Below are 22,159 nucleotides of genomic sequence, written 5' to 3'. Positions count from 1 at the left end.
ACCATCTACATGTGCATTTAAGCACAGTAATTTACTCCACCATCAGAAAGTACTTGTCTCTGATGGGATTATCCAATGGCGCAGTAAATTAGTCTTCACCAGCCTAATTGCTATGCATGTGTAGCTGATGATGTTTTACTGTGCAGCAAATTAGTCTACTGTGAAGTAAAGTACATGTATAGACACGCCCATTGTTAACCTGTGCCAAGAAAATAATGCTATGGTGATGTCTTTTTTTCTTAAATCTCCATAAAATTAGAACTGTGTTTTAAAAAGAATTACACTCTTTATCTCTGCATCATTGCAGTTTGTTCTAGCCTGATGGAATTGCAGGTTAAAAACTAAATAGGGTCTCTGGGGTACGTTTTATGGCGAAGCTGTGGAGGGTAGAAGCTGTTGGATGTACCCATTTCCTCTATGTGCTGGATAGAAATAGAAATTGTTATCAATACAAATAAGCAAAAAGGGACTGATTTTTAATGGTCTTAGTAAGGAGATTTGGAAGCACATAAAGACTTCAGAGGTCCCATTACCTTTTTAGAGCCTAATAATATTAAGCACCCATGAAAATTTAGGGGAGTGCTTACTCTGCCTAATTGATGGGCCTGGGCACACACTGAGTAAGGGCAAGTAGGGAAGTGTTTCTTGTCAGTGGTCCCAGACTTGGCAGGGATACAGTGTAGACATGGTCAGAAGCCAGAGTTCAGGTCACTACATAGGAAGCACAAAACCAACATTTGTCTTATGTATTTGATTAGTTGCTGTTGCTAGGTAGACCTGCTCTCTATTTTCATGGTGTCAGTTCAAGGTATTAACTGACCAAAAGAGATGAGAAGCTGGTAAACGCAGGGGGGGTAAAAACAAATATATTCTGCAAGAGTTAGATACAGCAAAAGCTGTGTTAACTGGCACTTTATTAGCTGGAAAACTCTATTAACTGCCATCTGAGGGACGTGGCAAAAGCGAAACCGGAAGTACCCTTCCGGGTTTCGCTGCCGTGAGCAGAGCTTTTCTTTGCCACTTTTTCAGCCCACAGCCCAGGGCAAAGCAGCCTGTGCGGGGTAAAGCAGCCTGTGCAGGGCCCCCCTCCCTGTCCCCTGGCACACTGACACCGGGGAGCGCACCCGATGGTGCACATTTGATATCCGAGGGATGCCGGATAACAGAGCTTTTACTGTAGTATATTTCCACATCCAAAGAAGTCATGAACTGATAACATTTTGGGTTAGAATTTATCAAGAAGTTTAAAAATACAGTTCTCAGAGCTACAAGTGTACAAAGCAGCCAAAACATATTATTTTGTATTTCTGCAGCATTAATTTGGCCATGAGGTGTTTGATTTGTATCCACCGATGGTTCTCAACAAAGTAAATGAGACCTGTATATATCAGAGAACATAATTTCCCATAAAACAGCTGGCATTTGTCTTTTGTCCATTTATCGAGTTATTCGTAGAAAAAACAGGCCTCATGTTTATTCACTGGCTGTTTTCTGGGATGTGAAATTTTAACTTGCAATCTGCACAAGTGTAAGCCCTTAGTTGAAGGAATAAGTGATACATAGAAGTCACCCTGGAAGAACATTTCCAGCTTTGGAAGCTTCATTTCTTTTTCCAGCTGCCTTCGAAATACAGGTTTTGCACAGGATCAGGGAAGTAGAGCAAATCCTAAAAATATTCCCCACGTTTTGTATTGCATACCCACTACTTCTTCTTGACTGAATGCTTATTTCATGTTGAATACTTTATGGAACAAATCATAAACAGTGTTTCTTCTTCCAAAATGGAAGTGGTTCTTCCTTATTCCATGTTAGCGCAGAATCTCCTTTTCATATGCTGGGGAATATGTCAGCTTGGGTCCCTTTAAAACCTAGAAGACCAATTAAAGGGAATAGACTTTTAGAAACCAACCAGTTCTGAATGTATTCTGGCTATTTATTGGGTTGCATGGAATCTCTTCCAATAGAGGGGTGAAGCAAAATATACAGCAAACGTGAGTTTCCTTTCTCCCTTTGGAAATCAATAATTTCTTGCTAGATATATGTTTTGCTCATGAGTTTGTTTGCTAACCATTACATTATGTGTGGAGTTATGTTACCTACTTCATGAAGAGGGACAAATAGATGATTTTGGCACCAGGGCATCTTGTCTAAATAGAGATTAGCTATTTAAACACTGCCATTTTAAGCATAAAATGACACTTCATTCAGTATATTCAATCCAATCTCTCTGAATCAGTGGATACAATATTTTTTAGATATTGGAAGAAACTGTCACCATTTGACTGGCTCTTTGTGGACCTTGGCATGTTTTCACTGGACCATCAGTGTGTCACAGGACATATTTTGAGAACCACTGCATTTGTATGTTAGGAACTCTCCCACTTAGAAAATGAATTGGAAAAGTTCAGAGAGTGGTTTCTTTGCCAGGTTTATTCAGATATGAAGGTTGGGAACAAAATGCTACTTTTGAATAACATAGGCAAGAACGAAAGTGGTCAGTCAAAGAACTTACACCACGGGATTAATTATGTGAGACCCCCTCCTGTAACCATCTCACTGCAGAATGTCTGAAACTTGTAGGAAAAGGGAAACCTGACAGTACGTGGTATGAGAGCTCTTTGAATGACCCTTCTGCAAATAAACATGACAGCAGTTAGGTCATTTCTTTGACTAGAATCTCATCATAGGTGATTGCGAAAAGAACAATGCACTGGCTAAGATCTGGAAGCTACGTTCCCTCTGGAGCCAGTATTATATGCTATAACTGAGTCTTTTTGGCACACAAGAATTGGACCACTGAGCTTTCTGCAAGGAAGACCTAAACTTAGTTTTCTTCCTACATGTGGACCTCATTTGTCAAGCTGGATGTCTCCCTGAATAAAAGGATGTAAACATAGACCTTGTTTTTCATAGCTGAGGAGGAAAGTAGAACTCACCCTAATGGACTCTTGGTTGCCCCACAGACCTCAGCTTCCATACACAGCCTACAAACTTGAGATCTTTGCTTCTTCCCTTCTTGGGATATTTTCCTCCACAGTGTTGTCTGTCATTCCTGCCTCAGGGTGGACTTGTCCTAGTTCAGAAAGACAGGAGACAGAATGCCCATTTGACATTGTGATATATTAGAGATTGCCTGGAACTGAAAATAAGTGCTCCAGCAAGGCACAGGCATGTTTAAGGAACCATAGCATCGTTACATCCTGGGAAGAGTAGAAAGTGCCCTATGTTATATATAGGGGTATGCAAAGAGGTTACTTTTCATGGGCTACCCCTCACTTAACAATTGGTTCTTTATGGTTATAGTTGAAAGAATGAGTTCAGCTCCCTGTTCCTGTACTGTCACATCCTTTTCTACACAGTTCTGTGAATACTGTAGGATTTAAGAGAACACAAAAGGAAGACATTAAGAAATCAATAATACTTACCAATGTAACTTTCCATCAAACCACTCCCCTGCCATTATGTGTGCTTTTCAATACTTATATGCAAGCCCCCTTTTGGCCATGCTGTAGAAAGGGATTGAGAGTGAAGGAACTGGTAGAGCCCTTCAGCAAATGCTTGCCTGCACATGTAGGGAGCTGGACTCAATGATCCAAGAGCCTCCTTCCTTTCCTATTTTCTTATGCGTTTTAATTTAACTCTTTGATGCAGGCAGTGAATGGGCACTATCTGGCAAGAAAAAAGGTAATCCTACTCTCAAGATCAATGTGAGAGGACTACAGGACAAGGTTAATTAAAATAAAAAATAGTAGGCCTGTTGCTTTCCTAACCATTCTGAAGCACGGAAAAAGAAAAAAAATATTCTGTCAGGGTAAAAATTATAAAATTTTGTCTGTGGAACAAAAATTTGAGCCAGTGTATAGGGTACAGCTACAGTAGTCCTGTTAAGTTGCTCATAATTATTAAAATACTGAGAATACATCCAATTCACTCAATGCTGACCTTACTAGTGGAAATCTACATGATGTTTCAAAAAACTTTAATTGAAAGAGTTTATAAATCACACAAAAATAATTCTAGACTTGAGAGAGTGTATGCTCAATGCTCTAATCCAAGTGGTAGACATTTATATAAAATACTAGATGTGGGATCACTTCTAGACTAAGACATTTTTGTTTACTTATCTTAGAAATAAACAGATCCATGCAGTCACAGGGGCTTGTTCCTTTTAGCTGTAGGGCCTTGACATAAACCTGCTTGCCATGAAATCCCGTTCAAGTCAAGGGTTCACAGTATGGAAAGTTCTCTATTTATGTGTGAATTATTTATAATTTTATTTATGTATTTAACTTTATGAGTATGACTTATTTATTGCTTATTAGTTTTTTAAATTACACTGCAATGTAAATTGTACTTGCAAGAATCAAGACAGGGTAGTAACTGATTCATATACATGACACCCAGGAATAAGTACTCCATAGCTTGGTAAAATCAGGTACAGAAGCAAATTGTATGAAAGTTCAACAATGTACATCCACATATTGGAGAAAATGATTGCATCTGGTGTGGCTTAGGACAAAAAAAAAAGGAAGAGTGAAATGTTTTAGGTATTTTAAAATGGCATCATGGAAGCACAAGGAGAAAACAAAATATTTTTAGCTTGCATTATTTTGCATAGAATATATGACCAAAGAAGGGAAGTCTAGATGTGATACAATGTCTTCTGCAGACTTACTTCATCCCTGCTTTTAGTATAGACAGTTCTCTCAATGTGTTGATCTGCTGATGTACAAGCTTGAAATAGTTGAGGTAATTCTTTAATTATATTGTGCTTTTCCTTCTGAAATTTAATTCTTTTTTCTTGGCTTTTAAAAAAGTTATTTTTTCATGCTTATTCTAGTTCAGGGGGAGGAGATGCATGTGGTGAGTTTGCAGATATGCGTGCCTGTAACAGGCATATGGGCAAGATAGGTTTTGCATGATCATATCTTGCATATAAGGTGCATGTGATATAGACTTGTGAATGTACAGAAATAGCAATGTAGATGCAACAGAACTGAAAAGCTTCAACATACTTTTAGGCTTGGTCAGTCATCACCATTTCTGGTTTCAAGTTTCCAAACTGATGACATTGGCATTGATGGGAAATGGCTATTTAGTTTCTGATTTGTGTATTTACAGATAGGAAAAACGGGTGCCTATCTTCAGTTCCTCAGTATCTTGTCCAGAATGCTGATCAGACTGACAGAAGTGGATGTTTATGATGAGGAAGAGATCAATATTAGTAAGTTATTGATGAAGCAATGTTTGTTTCTGGGGCTTTTATTTTTTAAAATCCATCTGTTAGTCTGACCTGTGGTTGACTAGTTTATCATGTGCTCTTCACCATCAAGCTGTAATTTATGTACATTACTACAAGCCATTTATGATTCTTTTGTAAGATCCATGACTTGAAATCTGAAGACATGGACTGATAACACATTTTTACTAGTATAATTGGTATACTCATATATCATTTACATTCTTGTAAAAAAGTAGTGGACGATCCCTGAATGGGGTAACTTCATCTGAATCAGTGAATAAATTACCCTTGAAATAATCACAGTAAAACTCCACTTGCATAAGTTACAACAGGCTAGGTTTTATCTGTCCATATCTGTCCCAGGGATGTTTAGTAAAAGCAAAGACGGTCACCTGCTCTGCCACCACCTAATGGCCAAGTACAGTAATAGCTGTCTGCTACTTGCAGGTACCTGAGGATGGCTGGGCGTTTTCCCATTCCTAATGTACTTATATACTATATATAACTATATACTTACATACTTATACTAATGTACTTATATAAAACCAATGTAAGTTACCTCAGGGTATACATTTGTCTGTCTATTCCCTTATTGTAGGCCTCTGCAAAGCAGCTAGTATTCACTTCAGATTCAGATTTGGTCGATTCAGGGGACAGCGATTCGATTCGGTGATTCAAATCACTGTCCCGATTCAATTCATCCGAATCTCTGAATCAGGCAGGCCCGTCCCTGTCCCTCTCCCAGCCTGGTAATGGCTGTCCCACCTGCCCCAGCTCAGGTACTAGTTAAAAAACAGTGCTCACTGGGTGCTGCCGGGTGGAGGGGAGATCCCCGCTGCCCTCCACTGCCTCAAGCTGCATGGGGAGCTCTGCATGAGCCCCCGACCCCCCCTTTGCTTCCCCAGCCCCCCCACAGGTACCCCGCCTGGGCCAGCTCCAGCCCTTTAAGACCCCCCCCACCCTGGGACTCACCGGTCCTGCCTGTGGGGGGTGATCCTCGCTGCCCCCGTTGCCCTGCACCATGTGGGGTGCTCTAAACGAGGCCCTGCTGCAGGAGTGGTGAGTCCTGGGGCTTTTTGTTTCTTAAAGGGGCAGAGCTGACCCTGGTGGGGCATCTGTGGGGGGGCAGGGGGAGCGAGGGAGGGGGTCATGGGTCTCATTTAGAGCCCCCCATGCAGCATGGGGCAGTGGGGGCAGCAGGGATTGCCTCCCCACCTGGCAGCACCTGGTGAGCACTGGGGCTTTTCTTTACAGTACTGGGAGCTGGGGTAGGCAGGGGCAGCCATGGGGAGGGGGCTGGAGGAGCGGACGGGGGTTCTGGAGGGGCTGGGAGAGCAGGGGGGTTGGGAGGGCTGGCAGGAGTCCCCCCATGGTCCCCTCCCCCAGCCCCTGCTCCCCTGCCTCTAGTACTTACCAGTTCGGAGTCAGCTGCAGCTCCCTGCTGCAGCCAGTGGGGACTGCCCGAATCAACAAAGGTCTCCAGATCTTTTCTGAAGATTCAGAAAGCTTTGAATTGATTTGGACCTTTAATTAGCCCCCTGATTCAATTCAGAGATTCAGCCTCCTAATCGGGCCGAATCTCCTCCGAATTGAATCACTCCTGAAGCTTTGCACAGCCCTACCTTATTGCCAGTTTGTTTTACTCACCATTTGAAACATAGCTCTCTCCCGTCTTCCAGATCCATATCTCTGTTCTTCTTGAAGACGTAGTAACAGCATTTATATATGTTAAAAACTATTTGTCCCTGAGAAATAACATGTTGATTTTAAGCTTGGACTAAATTTGTGTGTGAAAATGCAGAAAAGGTTTGGATAGAAACACTGACAGGTTTATAATCATGTGGCAGAATGATACAATGTTTTCTAGTTCTTCTCAATTTGGCCTTTTTTTTTCTTTCAGTCAATTCCTTACTCTCCTCTACTTGCACATGTATCTTTGACACTCAGCTATTTACTTTGACTCAGTCACATTCAGCATTAATTTCAAGTCTAGTCAGAATTCCTTCCGAGCCTCATTGCCCATCGGGCTCCTTTTGTTCAGGTGCACCAGTTTCTGTAGCCAGTGGTACACAAGGAAGCAATATGGCTGGCATTGCATCCAGCCTTCTTTGCCCCTCTAGCCTAAATGAATAGGCACCCATATACAGCTGGGTTAGTCTTTTGCCATGAGTCCACAGCAGGGCTTGATCACATACTTCCACAGCCTCAGCAAGATAACTGCTGTGTACTAACTAAGGGGTTTTTTTTACCTGGGGAAGTAGCCCAGAATAGCTAGTGGGCACTAAATCTCTGTGGGTGCATCTACATGAGACTCTAACTGTGTAGTAGTCTAACAACACTGTTCAGTAGCATGCCAGGCAAAAACTGAGAATGTGCTCATGTGCAGTAGTATCAGACTACTATACAGTAAGCATCCCTAAAAACCTGCGTGCCGATGCAACTGTGCGGTACCACAAGTTACGACACATTAATTTAGTACTTTCATCTACTTAGCAGTTTCATCTACTTTGGAAGCTAAACTGCAAAAAAGACCCTTTGAGGGTAAGTCTAAATTGCAGTAGTTGGGCATGTATGTAGACATATCACAACTAGCTTTAAAATAGCTATCTCAGGTCCTGATAGCAGCGTAACCACAGAAGCTTGGACAAACTACCCAAGTATTTAACCAGTGTCTTGGGTAGATTTTACACATGGTGGGTGCATAAACATGTGTATTTTACTGTGGAGATGACTACTTAGATCCGCAGTAGAGCATCACATTCTACATGTGTGCCGATGTTAAGATGCAGTAAATTAATTAACTCCATAAGTACTATCTTGCAGAAGAGTGCTTAACTGTGCTGAAATGCACATGCAGACAGTGACAGGGGCTGGCTGGGGCATTATGGTGTTAAAGTGCAGTGGCTGCCTACCACCTAGCCCCGCACTTTAGCACCCTCATGCCCCAGCCAGCCGCTCTGCCGCCCAATGCTGCCACCCAGAACCTGGGGCTGATCCCCTGTATCCTCTGCCAGCCTGGGGCTGCTCTGCCACAGCTCACGTTCTGCGGTCTCAGGCATACGTGTAGGTGCTGCACCCAGGAGCAGCTGACTGTGGTGCAAACTGCGCCGAAGTTTATCGTGTCACATTAATTGCACTATTGCTGTGACTATATTAGTAGCAGTATCTGGCCTAACTATTTAAAAAAAACCCGATGTCGGGTGTGTCTATGCAAGCTGTGATCACACGCCTACACCTTTGGGTGGCAGTGCTGGCATACTTTGAATGTGAGATAAGAATGTCCACATAGGTAGTTAGTGCAGAATGGCTATTTTATTTTAAATTTACACCCTAGCTTATTCTGCAATAACTTCTCTCTCTGGAAAAGCTCCTGTTGGTAGGCTGAGAGTTGGAAACCAGTACCTTGGAAACCAGAAGAGCTATTCACAAAAGTGAAATAGCAGGAGGAGAGGAGCTATGCAAGGCTTGTGCCTCACTTAATTTTCATTCCAGTCCCTGTTTTGAGGGCTTACATGGAATGTAAGTAGGGCATGTGCCATGTCCTGGTCCTCTGCACAGGTGGGAATTTTATCCTATATGGAAACAGCTCTGCCTGTTTCCAAGGGACTGAGCCTCAGCTAGTGGAAATGATTATCAAACTGTTGACTTTAGTGGAATGATGATACTTTGTAGCAGCTGGGGATTTTTTTCCCAAATATATATGAACTGCTCACTAGTAGAAGATTTATCACCACCAATTATGTGCATCCTTTTAGAGAAATTGGAAAGCAGGCCTATGCTTACAGAATTTTTATACCTGTCAAAAAGTTTCAATTTGGATGTGAATTTTTCTATTTAGTAAAATCAGCATAAACTTAATGTGAGAATATTGATAAAAATACAGCTTATCCTTGTATACTTTATCTCCCTTCATGTACAGAAATAGCTATCTCAGTCTGATACATTTATACTGAAATAACTTTGCCTCTACAAGCAGGATAAAAGTGGTTTTGGTTAGATGTACTATAACCCTGCCTGTACAAACAGGATATAAGTATAATATTGTTAATTTAATACAGTTTCTGAATTGCTGAAAGCTGTTTTATTTTGCAGTAAGACTAATCATATTTCCTATATCCAGTGACGTTAACTTAGTAGGATGGAGTATATAGCCATGATGGTCTGAGGAATATGCAAGAAGGAAAGTTTCTTTGGTCATATCTTTGACTGGACCCACAGTATAGTTAGGAGAGATGCCAGATAAAGCTTGGGGCATAAAATGCCCTTCGCAGGTCTGCAAATGACATTACTAAACAGATCTTGCTGAAATCAGTGGAAAGACTTGTTTTGATTTGATGCAATTATGTTTCCAATGGGCCTTACCGGCAATAATCATCATTACTGGACTTTTATCATCACTGCACATAATGCTCCCAGTAGCTTATGAAAGATGCTGAAACACTTATGACAAGCATAAAAACCAGAATTGCATTCAAAGATGAAGAATGTTGAATAGTTGGTCAGATGTTTACGGGTTTTTTTTGCAGAAAGCAGCTTCCTAAATGAGGTCATTCCATATTAGCAAAAGGAAAAACAGCACAATAGAAAGAATTTGGTAGCGTTCATAGGGTTAGATTCCTAGCCATTGTGCAGATGAGGATTTGTGAACATATCAGAGTCAGGCAGCTGTGATGCTCCAGCTGTTTGATATGGTTTTTACTTCAAAGGGTGCTGTTTCTCTGATCAGCTGTGCAGGACTGCTCCAGCTGGGTGAAAAATCAGTGTCCTTTGAAGTTAAGAGTTGAATTGTAACATATTATGTGCTGACTTTGGATGAGGCATCTCCATGGACAGTTATTTGAATCTCTCAACTGATTTCACACATCAAAAACACTCAGGACATCATTTCACTGACTGTAAACTACATGGATTTTTCACTATTATAGACCTCAAAGAAGAATCAGATCAATACTATCACCAGCCGGGAGATGTGTGGCCTGATTTGGAGACATTTAAGAAGATACCTTTTGACTACACCATTCACGATCCAAAATATGAAGACGCAAGTCTGATTTGTACAAAGCTGCAGAACTTAAGCAGCGAAGGTCAGAATTTAAAATGCATTTATTTATTTACTTACTTTCACTACTGTCCTGTTGAAGCAAATGGCAAAACTTCCATTGACTTCAAAGGGATCAGGTGTGGAAGAGAAGTAATTTTTCATTGGTAAGGCCCTGATCCTACAAACATTTGTTTAGCCAAGTAACTTTGTTCATTTGTACTGTTATGTTTCAATGAGATCATTTATGTGGGTAAACTTATTTATGTGTTTGAGTGCTTTGGGAATTGGATTCATAGTCACCATGGTCCCATGTAGTCCATTTGATGGCTTTTTTCTGGGCTGTGAGAAAAGAGGTCTCAGTTTAGGCCCAAGCAGTTGAGTGTCGACAACACAAAACAGTCACTGTATCCCTTAACTCCATCTCAGTCAATCCTTAGTCCCCCTGGAGAGTAAATGACAGGGGTAATAGTTTTTGCAACAGGAGTTTTTCCAATGTAGATATCTGCCACCAAAGGACTACACTAAACCTGCCAACCCCATTTCTCATTGGTTCTCTGGCATCAGTCACAGGATAACAGTGTCCTGCCAAACCTGAGATAGATTTACATCTGTGGGTTCAAAGTGAAAACCTTCCTCTCATCAGTGATTAAATTAAATTGGGCTGCTCTCTTACCCAAATAAGTGAGTAACTGTGGATGTTGTGCATGTGTTAGTGGACACCCCCCACCTTTAGCATCTGTGTGATACTATTTTCCCTATTTTACAGTTCTGGAACTGAGGCACAGAGGGCCAGACTTACAAAGGGATTAGGGTGCTAAAGAGGCAGAAAGGCATCCAGTGGGATTTTCAAAACTGCCTAAGCAAGTTGGGTGCATAATGCACATTACTCTGGGAGTTAAGCCCCTAATGGGCTGGAGAGCTTCTGTAAATCCCTCAGGGCCTCTGTCTTAATCTTTATGTATGAAGACATTTATAAAACTGGCCCAGAGAGAGACCAGTTTACTCCGAAGTGGCCTCTGTTTTTGGTACCTTTTTTTGAGGGGCACATTCTGAGGCTCTTTCAGACTTCTCAGGTGGAGCTGTGGGTGGTTTAACATTTGTGGAAATCAGGCACAATCTGGGCTTTTTAAAAACAGGAGCACCTTAAGTGACTTGCCCAGTGTCATAAGGAAATCTGTGACAGAGCCAGTGTCACAGTTCACAGCAGAAATCACCACACCATCCTTCTGTGATACATCCCCTAGTAATCCTCCCAAGCCATCCTTTCCCTAGAATGGTATTTTGTATTCTGAAGAACTGCCATGTAATAAGAAACAAATTAACAATATTCTCTATATGCCAGTTTTGGCAAGAAGAACGTGCGGGAGGGGAGCATTTTAGACTGTCTGGCTCTCTGAAGGCAGAAAAGGTGTCTTCTTCTCAGCATATTCTTTTCTGTTTATTCAAGTACAAGTTCAGGACAATGCAACATCATCACTATCTTCACTACCACCATCACCATCATCATTACCATTTTTTTCTTTTACTTACCTGTACTTGAAATCAGCCCCAAATTATAATGACAATGTGCTAACTTATTTCTTACTTATTATTACTTTTACCTATTTCCCTCTTAGTGCACACAGGAATTCATCAACCATTCTAAGTTCAGGCTGAATATATATTTTGTTTTGTTTCCACTGATATACACAGTGTCTCTGGAGAATTTGATGTTAACACAATTCTTTATTCACCACGGGAAATATATTATGTGTCCTGGAACACAAAATAATTACAGTCCATTTTTTCCTTGCAGACAGATCAATGAGCAGAAAACTGGAGGACACGTATATGCATCGTCAAACAACACGAATGAGATTATCTAAGTATGCTGTCTACAACACGTACCACCACTGTGAACAGTGCCATCAATATATGGGCTTCAATCCTAGGTATCAGGTAAGCCAGGCCTGGATTTTCTTAGTATCAGAAATCCAAGCAAATCTATAAATAAAGCTTTTCTTATAGGTATATTACCTGTACTGGTAATACTTGTCCACACATTGCATATTTGTCCTTTAAGCATTTCCATAGAAAAGCAGTGTATACATTTGGACTCTCGTATTGCAATTGGACATTGGCATCTGCACTGAATCCCAGTAAAATCAATGGGGACATGAACAGGTGCAGGAGTCTGACTGCATGGATCAGATTGCAAGTTTTGGCCTGGTGTCTAGCTGTCATGAAGATCAGAAAATTTGCCTAATTATTGATTTGGGTAGCAGTGTTCTAGCTTGTTGCCCAGTGGAAAGTGGGGAAGGAAAAATTAGCGATGTAGACTAAGGCTATTGAATACCAAATGACATCCATGAAAGAAAAGGTCCTCAAGTCTTGCTACCATCAGAAGGACAAAGAATGAATCAATGGTGTCAAGCCAGGGGATCAGGATTACCTTTTTCATGCAGCCAAATGACTCTCCCTAACACCAAAAGGTGTTGCCATGAGGTACCTGTTGCCATGCAGTACAGTGTACCTCAGCACATGGTTCCTGCCTGGTTTGGTGCTATGTTAGGATCCCTATGGAAACAAAATTAGACTTTGGCTATTACTATTAACACTGACTATTGCTTATTAACATAGTTCTTTTTTCCTTCTGCAGCTTTATGAGTCCACTCTACATGCCTTTGCCTTTTCCTATTCCATGCTTGGAGAGGAGATCCAGCTGCATTTTATCATCCCCAAGTCAAAGGAGCACCATTTTGTCTTTAGTCAGCCAGGAAGGCAGCTAGAAAGCATGAGGTTGCCACTTGTCACAGACAAGGTAGGCACATATTTAAATTTTCAGTCACATACGGTCAGAGCAGAGACAAAGTAAGATATTTCACTGCTAAGGGCAGAGGTTGGGATAGGGGTATTTATTCTGATCACTTGAGAGCATGAGTGTGGGGAGGAGGAGAGGTTAGGGGAGAGGAAGGCTCCTTATAGCTAGGCTGTAGTGGTCATGGAAAAGATGCCAGTAGGGGGGACGGGCTATACCAGAACCCCCTTTAAATCAGTGTCTGTGGTTGGTGCCGCCCTTGCCCACCGTAATTATACTACAGAGTCAGAGGATGAGTTGATCCTACTGTTTTATAGATCAGATTATCCTTTGCCTCCATGTCTGATCCTGCTGTTGAGAAATGGTAAGGGTGGCTTGGCAATGAGCTGCTTCCTCCCTTTCCATCACCCTGTGTACACAGGAAGCCACGAATCAGAACTCTTTGGGATGCAAAGCCTTGACCAGTTGTTTTTATGTAATCAAGGCTAGTCCGGGGCATACTCTGTCAGCTGGGGCATAAACTTTCTTGGTTCTAGGTTAAGATACTGAAAGATGGGAGTGGGCTCAGCATTGAGCATCAAGCATATGTGTTTATGTGGAGTAAATGGCTACCCAAAATGAAGCAATTTATTACTGCCTACCCTTTTCTGCACAAGTGGTCACCCCAGTTCACATAAAGAGGGGCTATGAGATAATCTCTATGGTGACTTAAAAGCTATGTTAACCATCTCTTAGTATGTTTAGAGAAAATAGCTGCTGAGGTCATCAGTCTGAGTATGCTAGCCAAGCTCTAACGTTGGCTTTACAATAACCTTAAATCTATGAACGGTTTCTGACCAGGACACTCTCTTTAGGCTACTGGAGCAATCTTTGCTTCAAGTCTAGTACATTGGAGAGTGGTTTTGGTTTTTTTTTTTGTAGATATCTTTGGCCAGGCATTACACTTTTACTGCTTTAAGTGTTTGGAAACTGGTCTATACTTGTAACAGAACAGAAGTTTGGCACACAAAACTTGTTGGTACCTATAACAGAACAGAAGTTCAACACACATAGGGTGCAACTGCACATTCAATTTATTCAAAGCAATAAACTGTGGTATGTATTGCACCAGAGTTTATTGCTTCTGGGCACTGCATTTGAATGTGTGCCCGGGTCTGCAGCATGTTGAGCTGGGTCAGAGCAGCCCTGGCTGATAGAGGGTCTGTGGGGGGTCAGCCTGTCAGCTCAGGGCTGCTGCAACCCAGCTTGTCATGCTACAGAGTGGCTGGCTGGGACATGAAGGTGCTGCAGTGTAGGGCTAGCCATCAGGCACCCACTGAAGCACCCTTGTGCCCCACCCAGCCCTGTCAGTGTCTATATGTGCACTGCTGTGCACTAAAAAACTCTAATGCAGGATAGTGCTAGCATTTAGAAGTACTAACCTACAGCAGAGTTTATTACTTTACTGAACCCTAAATAGTGTGAATGTGTAACCACTGAGAGGTTTACTGTGGAGCTAATTGGGCAGTGCTGCAGTAAATATCTCATCGTTTCGGGACCGACATTCAAAAAGCCTGAGCCTGGATTGATTCAATCTTTGCAGTTAATTTAACCTGTTTAGGTTGAACTGGTTTGCAACTGTACAGACATTTCCTCTGGACTGAAGAAATGCAGGCACATGCCTGCAGTGACTCAGGGTAGAAGCCGGGGCCCCGGCAGAATGCTCTGATTAGGAAGGTGTGTAAACCCCCACCTTGCCTACACCATCCCAGGCTTTTCCCTGCTCACTGCTCAAGGGGCAGGGGTGTTGCCATCCCCCCAGCACTCTGAGACAAAGGTGGGGTGGGGTGGGGTGGCTGTGCAGTGCATGCATCTGTTGATGATACTGAGCTTTTCAATCTCCCTCTCCCTGCTTCTTTATTTTGTCTGCAAACCTGACAGGTAAGGGAGCCAGAAGAGGGCTGATAACACAGCATTTATCAGCCCATAAACAAAACAAAAGCCTCTCTCATTAGTTCAAGCTCTTCCTAAACAACTTTTTCTAAGGAAAGAACAGTGGGACATTACCCGCTGACCTGTTGATTAGCTCCAAAAAGCCCTAAGCAGACAGTGTTCTGTCTGCCTGTTCCAGTAAAATTGGAGACACACATAAATGTAGACATCTCTCAGCATTAGCTAGCATACCACATGCCTAGGGTCCGTGGGGCTGGGGTCTGTGCTCTGGGAGATGGGAGGAAGGGGGGCATCCCTGCTTGAGAAACAAGTGGCTGGGGGTGGGGGGCAGGGGGAAGCCAGGCAGACCCTGCTGTGCTTTCAGTCTCTGCCAGAGCTCTAGCTAGGAAGCAGAGGGGTGGGACCAGCCTTGTTCTCTGGAGCAGACAGCCCAGCCCAGGGCTGCAAAGCATCTGGGATGCTGAGGGACTCTGGTTTAATTTAAACTAGGAAGGGGTCTGGGACAGACATTGCATAAACCGGTTTGATGCAAGTCAATTAAGTCTGATTCAACCAGTTTTATCTTAAACCACGGGTTGTCAACCAAGAGCACGTGGACTCCTAGGGGTACTTGGAAGGCCGCAGGGGGTACGTGGCAGTGGCACAGAGAAGCAGGGACACTTCCGGTTTCGCTGTGGAGGAACCCCCCCCCCCGCTGGTTGATTAGCTGCTGGGAGGGGGACCTCCCCTGTTCATCGATTGGCCACTGAGGGACCCGCCCCCCCACCCCACTTGTCAACTGGCCAGGAGACTCCCTACTTCTTGACTGGCTGCTGGGGATACACCAACTAAAAAAGTTTGAAAACCACTCTCTTAAACTATTTTGAGACATTTTGAAACTGGTTTCTTTGCACTGAACTTATTTTCTGTTACAAGTGTAAACTAGTTTCCCATCACTTAAACCAGTTTATGTTAAACCAGTAATGTCTGTCCTTAGCCATGTAGACATACCTATATACTGGTTTAGAAATTGTGGAACCTGGTCTAAGATTCAAACTCCTCCTACCAAAAGGTGAATGTCTGTCCTGTTCTCTACCAATCGAACCTATGCTATACTGCTTAAAGAAAACCGTGTAACTTAGATCAATTCTGCCTTGGGTTTTTTTTTAATGTCTGCACCTAGCCTTAGCCTGCAACTAAAATTGAAGTGACACAACATCTTTTACTTGAGATTTTGTTCTCTGCATACAGAAGAATTCCAATTCAGCTTGTGTTAGCAGAAGCACCACCAGTTTTGTAAAGGCTGCAGTATTGTAACTATATGTCCAGCCTTCATGAATCCAACTTCTTTCATTTTCCTGCTGTGAGGCTTTAGAAAAATTACTTTATCTTGCTTTGCCTCGTCATCTGTAAAAAATAAGTGACATTCCTACTTCACTACAAGGCTTAATGTACCTATACAAAGTGCTATGAGGTACAGTCATCATAAAGTGTTTTTCTCTTCATCTTAGCATAGTTTCTACTCTATTCTTTTTTTCTTCACTTTTTTTGTTCCTTGTTCCTCCTTCTACCCAGGGCAGGTCTAATAAAAACTGTGATGCCTACAGGTTAGAAGCTGCAGCATCTAACAGAATCATAGAATCATAGACCAGAAGGGACCTGTAAGATCATCAAGTCTGGTCCCCTGCCATAGGCTGGAAGTTAATAAGCTCAAAGTAGCTCAATGAGGTGCTTGTCTAGCCTCCTCTTGAACATCTCCAAGGATGGCGACTGCACCACCTCTGCTGAGAAGAAGTTCTACCTTATGTCTAGCCTAAATTTTCCCTCTATTAGTTTGTGCCCATTGGTCCTTGTCCTCCCATGGGGTACCTTCCTGAAGAGTTGCTCCCCAAAATCTTGGTGTTCCCCCAGACATATTTGTAGGTCATTATCAATATGTAGGCACCTGAACTCCAGTGGAAGCCAAAAGCCCAGTTTGGTCCTTAGGCCTTCTGTACATAGCATATGGAAGGGGAGATATGGTTGAGAGGGCAACTGAACTCCTACTTATTGGATCAGTGTGCTAATCACTAGGTTATTGTATAAAAGATGGATGCTACCAAAATAATCTCCTCTTCCTTTGGCCTAGTTTTAAAAATAAAGTGGCCACAACTGCATTTTGGGAGATATGTGATGTTATCAGTGGGCATGTCTACATCTCCAATTAATGCACATGAATAAACTGCAGAGTTTATTGCCCTGGAGTTTTATACTCCCATATACACTGTTTGAACATATGCCCGGGAGCAAAAACTTCAGAGCAATTAGCACATGGAGCCCAGTGGGAGCAACCTAGGCTTGCAGGGGCTGCAGTGTGTCAGCCTGCCAGCCCAGTGCTGCTCCAACAGGACTCCTGTACTGTAGAGTGGTTGGCTGGGCTATGAGGGTGCTTCAGCATGGGAGCTACCTACTGGCTAGCCCTGCACTGAAGCACCCTCAAGACCCAGCTGGCCTGGCACTGTCTACACATGTGGTTAAGCACAGTAATTTACTGTACTGTCTGGTAGTATTTGTGTCTGACAGGACTTTCCAATGGTGTAGTAAATTAATCTACAATGGGCTAATTGCCATGCACATGTAGATAGTGATGCTTTACTGTGCAGTAAATTCATCTACTGTGCAGTAAAGCACACATGTAGATGTGCCTAGCATGTGCTAAGTGTGCTGTGATAATACCTCCCTGGTTGAGCCATTCAGATGGCTCCAACTGAGCAAGGGGATTATAGTAAATCCTGCCTAGATGCCAAAGTCCTTTACAGTTCTAAGTGAAAGGGTGATATCTTCCAGGCAGGGGAAGGTTTAGAAATCTCATCTGGGGTCATGCCTATCTCACCTTCCCTTTCACCAGTCTATCAAGTGATCCTCACAGTAGTGTAGAGATAGAAGAGACTTCTACTCCAACCCACAAAACCAAGCCCCTTGCTTATAAACAGAATCTGAACCTTCACAGGTACTCCCCATTTGTGGTTAAGGCATGGCACTTATACCAGTGAGGACCCAGCTCTCTTCATTTAAATATAATTCAGCGTAATGCAGACTCCCACATTTTTATTTCTTTACAGAGTGAAGATTACATAAAAAGCCCCACATTTACTCCCACTACTGGGCGTCATGAACATGGACTTTTCAATCTCTACCATGCAATGGATGGTGCCAGTCATCTGCATGTTCTAGTTGTCAAGGAGTATGAGATGGCCATATATAAAAAATACTGGCCAAACCACATCATGCTAGTTCTGCCAAGCATTTTCAACAGTGCTGGTGTAGGTAGGTATATTGGAAAAGATAAAGCAGGTATGTACATGTACACACATGCACATACCGTTTTTTACAGTGATTCAGGTTATTGCTATGTGACTACCGGGCAGCAAAATATTCCACACTACTGTTTTGCACTTTAGAAACTTCCTTTTCTTTACTGTGGAGGTAGTTCAATATTCTGTGCTCCAAATGACCACAAAGTCCATTAACACCCATACAGTAATTTCTATTTAACCCAATAATGTTAGCATCAGTGAATGAGACTTGTGCATTCATGGACAGTTTCTTCCAGGTATAGTATGCAGCAGAGTGAATTTTTGGCTACAGGCCATTAGCTAATGGGGGTCTTGCAGCAGCTGAAGGCAATGAAACATCTATCTGGTGGCATCTCAGAAATGAGAAATGTACCTCTATATGTGTATAGTACTGGTTGGGGATGGAGGAAGGTAAGGGTGCCCAGATAATGCTGCTCTAATTCAGTTATACCTCATTGGCAGCTTCTGCTAGTAGTGAATATTCTAGTGGTGAATATTCACTGGTGTTATCCTCAGAATATGAGGATATATAGAATGTCCTGTTTCACTCAACAGGATCCACTATTATGTGAAAGTGGATGATGGAGGGAGGTAGTTGTGGAGTTAAATCTATCCTTCAGTATTTTAAGGTATTAGCCATTATCTGCTTTATTCTTCAGCTGTTACATCAGCCTTTAAACACACACTAAATCTATACCACAAAAGGCAAACTCCTCTAAGTAGTTTCCTAGCTGATATCCAGTGCTGCCTAGCAGCATGTCTAGCCCGCAATCCAATTGCCTTTGGCAGGCAATGGTAGTATATTTACTTTGGGATGCTTTAATCATCACTCTCCACCTACACTCAGGATTGCATGGTTTCCTTTTCAAAAGGCTTCCAGTTAACAACAATTAACTCCTGACCTTACCCACATACCTCCCAATCCAAAGTTTGCCTCCTTATTGATACTCTTTTTTGGTTTCAGGTGCTGCACACTTTCTAATAAAAGAACTGTCTTACCATAATCTGGAACTAGAGCGAAATCGGCAAGAGGAACTGGGGATTAAACCCCAGGACATCTGGCCTTTCATTATCATTTCAGATGATTCCTGTGTTATGTGGAATGCTGTTGAAGTTGATTGTTCAGGAGACAGAAAGAGGTAAAACAGCACAGTTAAGGAACTGTATTTTCCAGCCAAACTCTTTATTTTCCTGTTGCGTAATAATGGTGTTAAATTGACATCCCTGAAATAGCATGGCTTTTCTTCTGTGTAAAAGTGGGGAATTGAATTTGCCTGGTAACAAAGAAATATGTCTGCATGTAGTCTAAAGGTCAGCACTTGTTATTCATCCTTATTTATGTCCAGTCCACCATAGTTTTAGGTCTACTACAGCCTGAACAATATAGTTTGGTTCTTTAGTTGAAGTTGTAAAGGCTTGTGCTTAAGAGTTTTGTGACACAGTCATTGCTGTGTTGGCCAAAATGATGGCAGTAGCTGGTACACTTTCAATGAGATTTAGCAAAGGAGTTTAAAGGATTTTTTTCCCCAATCTCTTGTAGTGAATATACATGGACTGAAAGGAATGTTTCCTTGAAGCAAATTCTGCAACATATTGAATCAACTCCTAATGTCACTCACTACGCCTTAATTGGGATGCGGAAATGGTCCAGTAAAACCAACAGTGCTGAGATCAAAGAGCCATTCTCCTGTTGCCATGTACATGACTTCATCATGCTGAACGTGGATCTGACACAGAATGTACAGTATAACCAGAATAGGTGGGTGAATCAGGACTAGGATCAACTTGTACAACCTTCATCCTATAAGCTTCTTCACAACTTCAACTATATTTCCTAGGAGACTGCTAATGAGATACAGGCACATTTTATTGTTTCTGATTAGTTCTATTCCTGATCAAATGTGGCTGAAGAAAATGGTTCTCTTTCCATCTAAAATAAAAGCTAAACTTGTTATTTACACTTTTAAGTGGATGAGGCAAAGAAAAACAATATGGCTGGAGGATTCATATTGATTCACTGCATTGTTCCTACTCCAATCAATCTTAAATTCACTGTCAGCTACTGTGCAGTAACTGTTTTACTTCACAGACCTTAGATGTGCCATGCACAGGCATTTCTGTGGTTTTAGTCCAGGTCTGGAGAACCAACTAATAGCAACAAAAGCACCACATATATGGCAGACATTGGTCTAAATAGATCTGGTGACTGAAGTACTCTGTCACCTCTAGAAAGAGTCTTTCTGGCTCAAATCCTAATTCAAATTTTTCTACGTGCTACTTGCCTATACCACATAACTCCTTGAAAGCATTGCCAGAGAAATACCAGGTAGACCACTTTTTTACCTTCTAACTCATTAGCCTTGTGGTTGGGCCATTGGTCCAGGAAGTGGGAGAACTTGGTGGTAGAGCTTGCTCACTCTGTGGCTCTGGATGGTTGATCCTCCCCCATTGCTATCTTTCCACTTCATCAGATGACTATAAAACACAAGATACAAAAACATTAGTGTGGAGGCTGGAAGCAAGGACCAGAGCACACTCTTTTCTTCCAGGGCACTGCCCCAACCCTTAGCCACAGAATGAGGCTTCCTTCAGCTTTCTCTCCTCCTTGTGACCCCTTCTTGGATCCCCTATCAGCTGACTTTAAGAAGAGGCACTTTGTTAGGTAGTGGAAGAGATAGAGACAGGTACTGATATAGCCATGCATGTGGGAATAGCATCTACATTCTGCATAAGTAGCAATAATACTTCTTATATGGCTACATTTAGATGAAAGTGGCACTTAGATGCCTTCAGGCAAAATGGGATTTGGACCTCTGGTTCCCGATTTACTTACAGTGAGGAGAAAACACCTGTGCTCTATGAATGTACTGATAGCTTCAGGCTCCATGTTTGTTACTTGGGCCCTTTCAAGAACATTGTGACTATGCCTCCCATTGTATAGACTTACATTCTTAGGCTCTTGAGTCTGTGATAAAACTGTATTTTTTCATATGATGCATTAACTTATAAGGTAACTTATAAGTTTTTGAAAGAAATGTCCCCCAGAACTCAGTGGCTGAGTCTGAATATAGCACAGCAGTTTCTGTACTGTTTGGTACAGAAGGAAGCAAGGTGACTAGTATCATATTCAGTCATCTGTTCAGTCATATCAGTCCCCAGCCTGAGCAACGAGGAATCCAGTCTCACCTGGGAGAACTGGGAGTGGTCTTTAGCAAGTGCTCAGACTTACGCCTGTGGAACCACAGTAAATCACCTTACCTGCACTGTGCCCTCTCAAATGCTAATCAAAGGGAACAGTAATACAATAAAACAGTGCCAAGCAAGAATACGTACTATTGTGCCTGCAACGTTGAACCATTGGTGGTTATTCATTGTCCTGTGTGTGGCTGTCTAGTGAGGTTTTATCAGCATTGTGTCAATCCAAGTATGAACTGGTATAGAGGAAATGTTGCATTTAAAATGAAAAGAGACACAAAGCCAAGCCAGGCAGAGATACACAAGACCTATACAATTATCAGTGACATCAGAGCTATCATTTTCAAATGCCAGATTTTCCATTGATCTCTAAATCCACTTTAACTATAATCTTAATTTTAACAGTTAGAATATGTTACAAAACCACTTGCTGCATGTTTTTTTTTTAACTTTGGAGTTGAGATGAGGAAAAACAAAAGGCCAGATTGTGATTCTGGCTGTGAATTGTATACCTGCTGAGTTGGCAGAACAATCATTCTGGTTCACTGTATAAGATATACATTCAAAATATTAAAGCAAGTTCAAATTTCAGGGAACCTTAGATGCTTCTTAGATGCAAGCTTATATGTTTATGCTGA

At 42.1% G+C, this 22,159-nt stretch overlaps 1 protein-coding gene and 1 long non-coding RNA gene across 4 annotated transcripts in view; one reads left to right on the top strand and one right to left on the bottom strand.

The window, feature by feature from the left end:
- Positions 1–22,159, top strand: part of GREB1 (growth regulating estrogen receptor binding 1) — a 159,861-nt gene that overhangs the window by 131,162 nt on the left and 6,540 nt on the right. For all 3 annotated transcript variants that reach the window (XM_090032020.1, XM_090032003.1, XM_090032011.1), the window contains 7 exons: positions 5,122–5,224; positions 10,168–10,326; positions 12,079–12,221; positions 12,922–13,083; positions 18,093–18,297; positions 19,291–19,465; positions 19,867–20,085. In XM_090032020.1, the coding sequence (XP_089888146.1) occupies positions 5,122–5,224; positions 10,168–10,326; positions 12,079–12,221; positions 12,922–13,083; positions 18,093–18,297; positions 19,291–19,465; positions 19,867–20,085 (1,166 nt within the window). The remainder of the gene's footprint in view (positions 1–5,121; positions 5,225–10,167; positions 10,327–12,078; positions 12,222–12,921; positions 13,084–18,092; positions 18,298–19,290; positions 19,466–19,866; positions 20,086–22,159) is intronic.
- Positions 1,687–20,786, bottom strand: LOC149872639 (uncharacterized). The gene is made up of 3 exons (XR_016440176.1): positions 20,670–20,786; positions 2,937–3,073; positions 1,687–1,868 (listed from the first exon to the last, which is right to left on the bottom strand). It is a non-coding gene; the product is annotated as an uncharacterized LOC149872639 (long non-coding RNA).

This window comes from Crocodylus siamensis, chromosome 1 (assembly GCF_052110815.1).
Source record: "Crocodylus siamensis isolate JL-2025a chromosome 1, ASM5211081v1, whole genome shotgun sequence".
Taxonomy (NCBI): domain Eukaryota; kingdom Metazoa; phylum Chordata; order Crocodylia; family Crocodylidae; genus Crocodylus; species Crocodylus siamensis.
The sequence above is the reverse complement of the archived record's forward strand: the minus strand, read 5'-3'. Positions and strand labels throughout refer to the sequence as shown.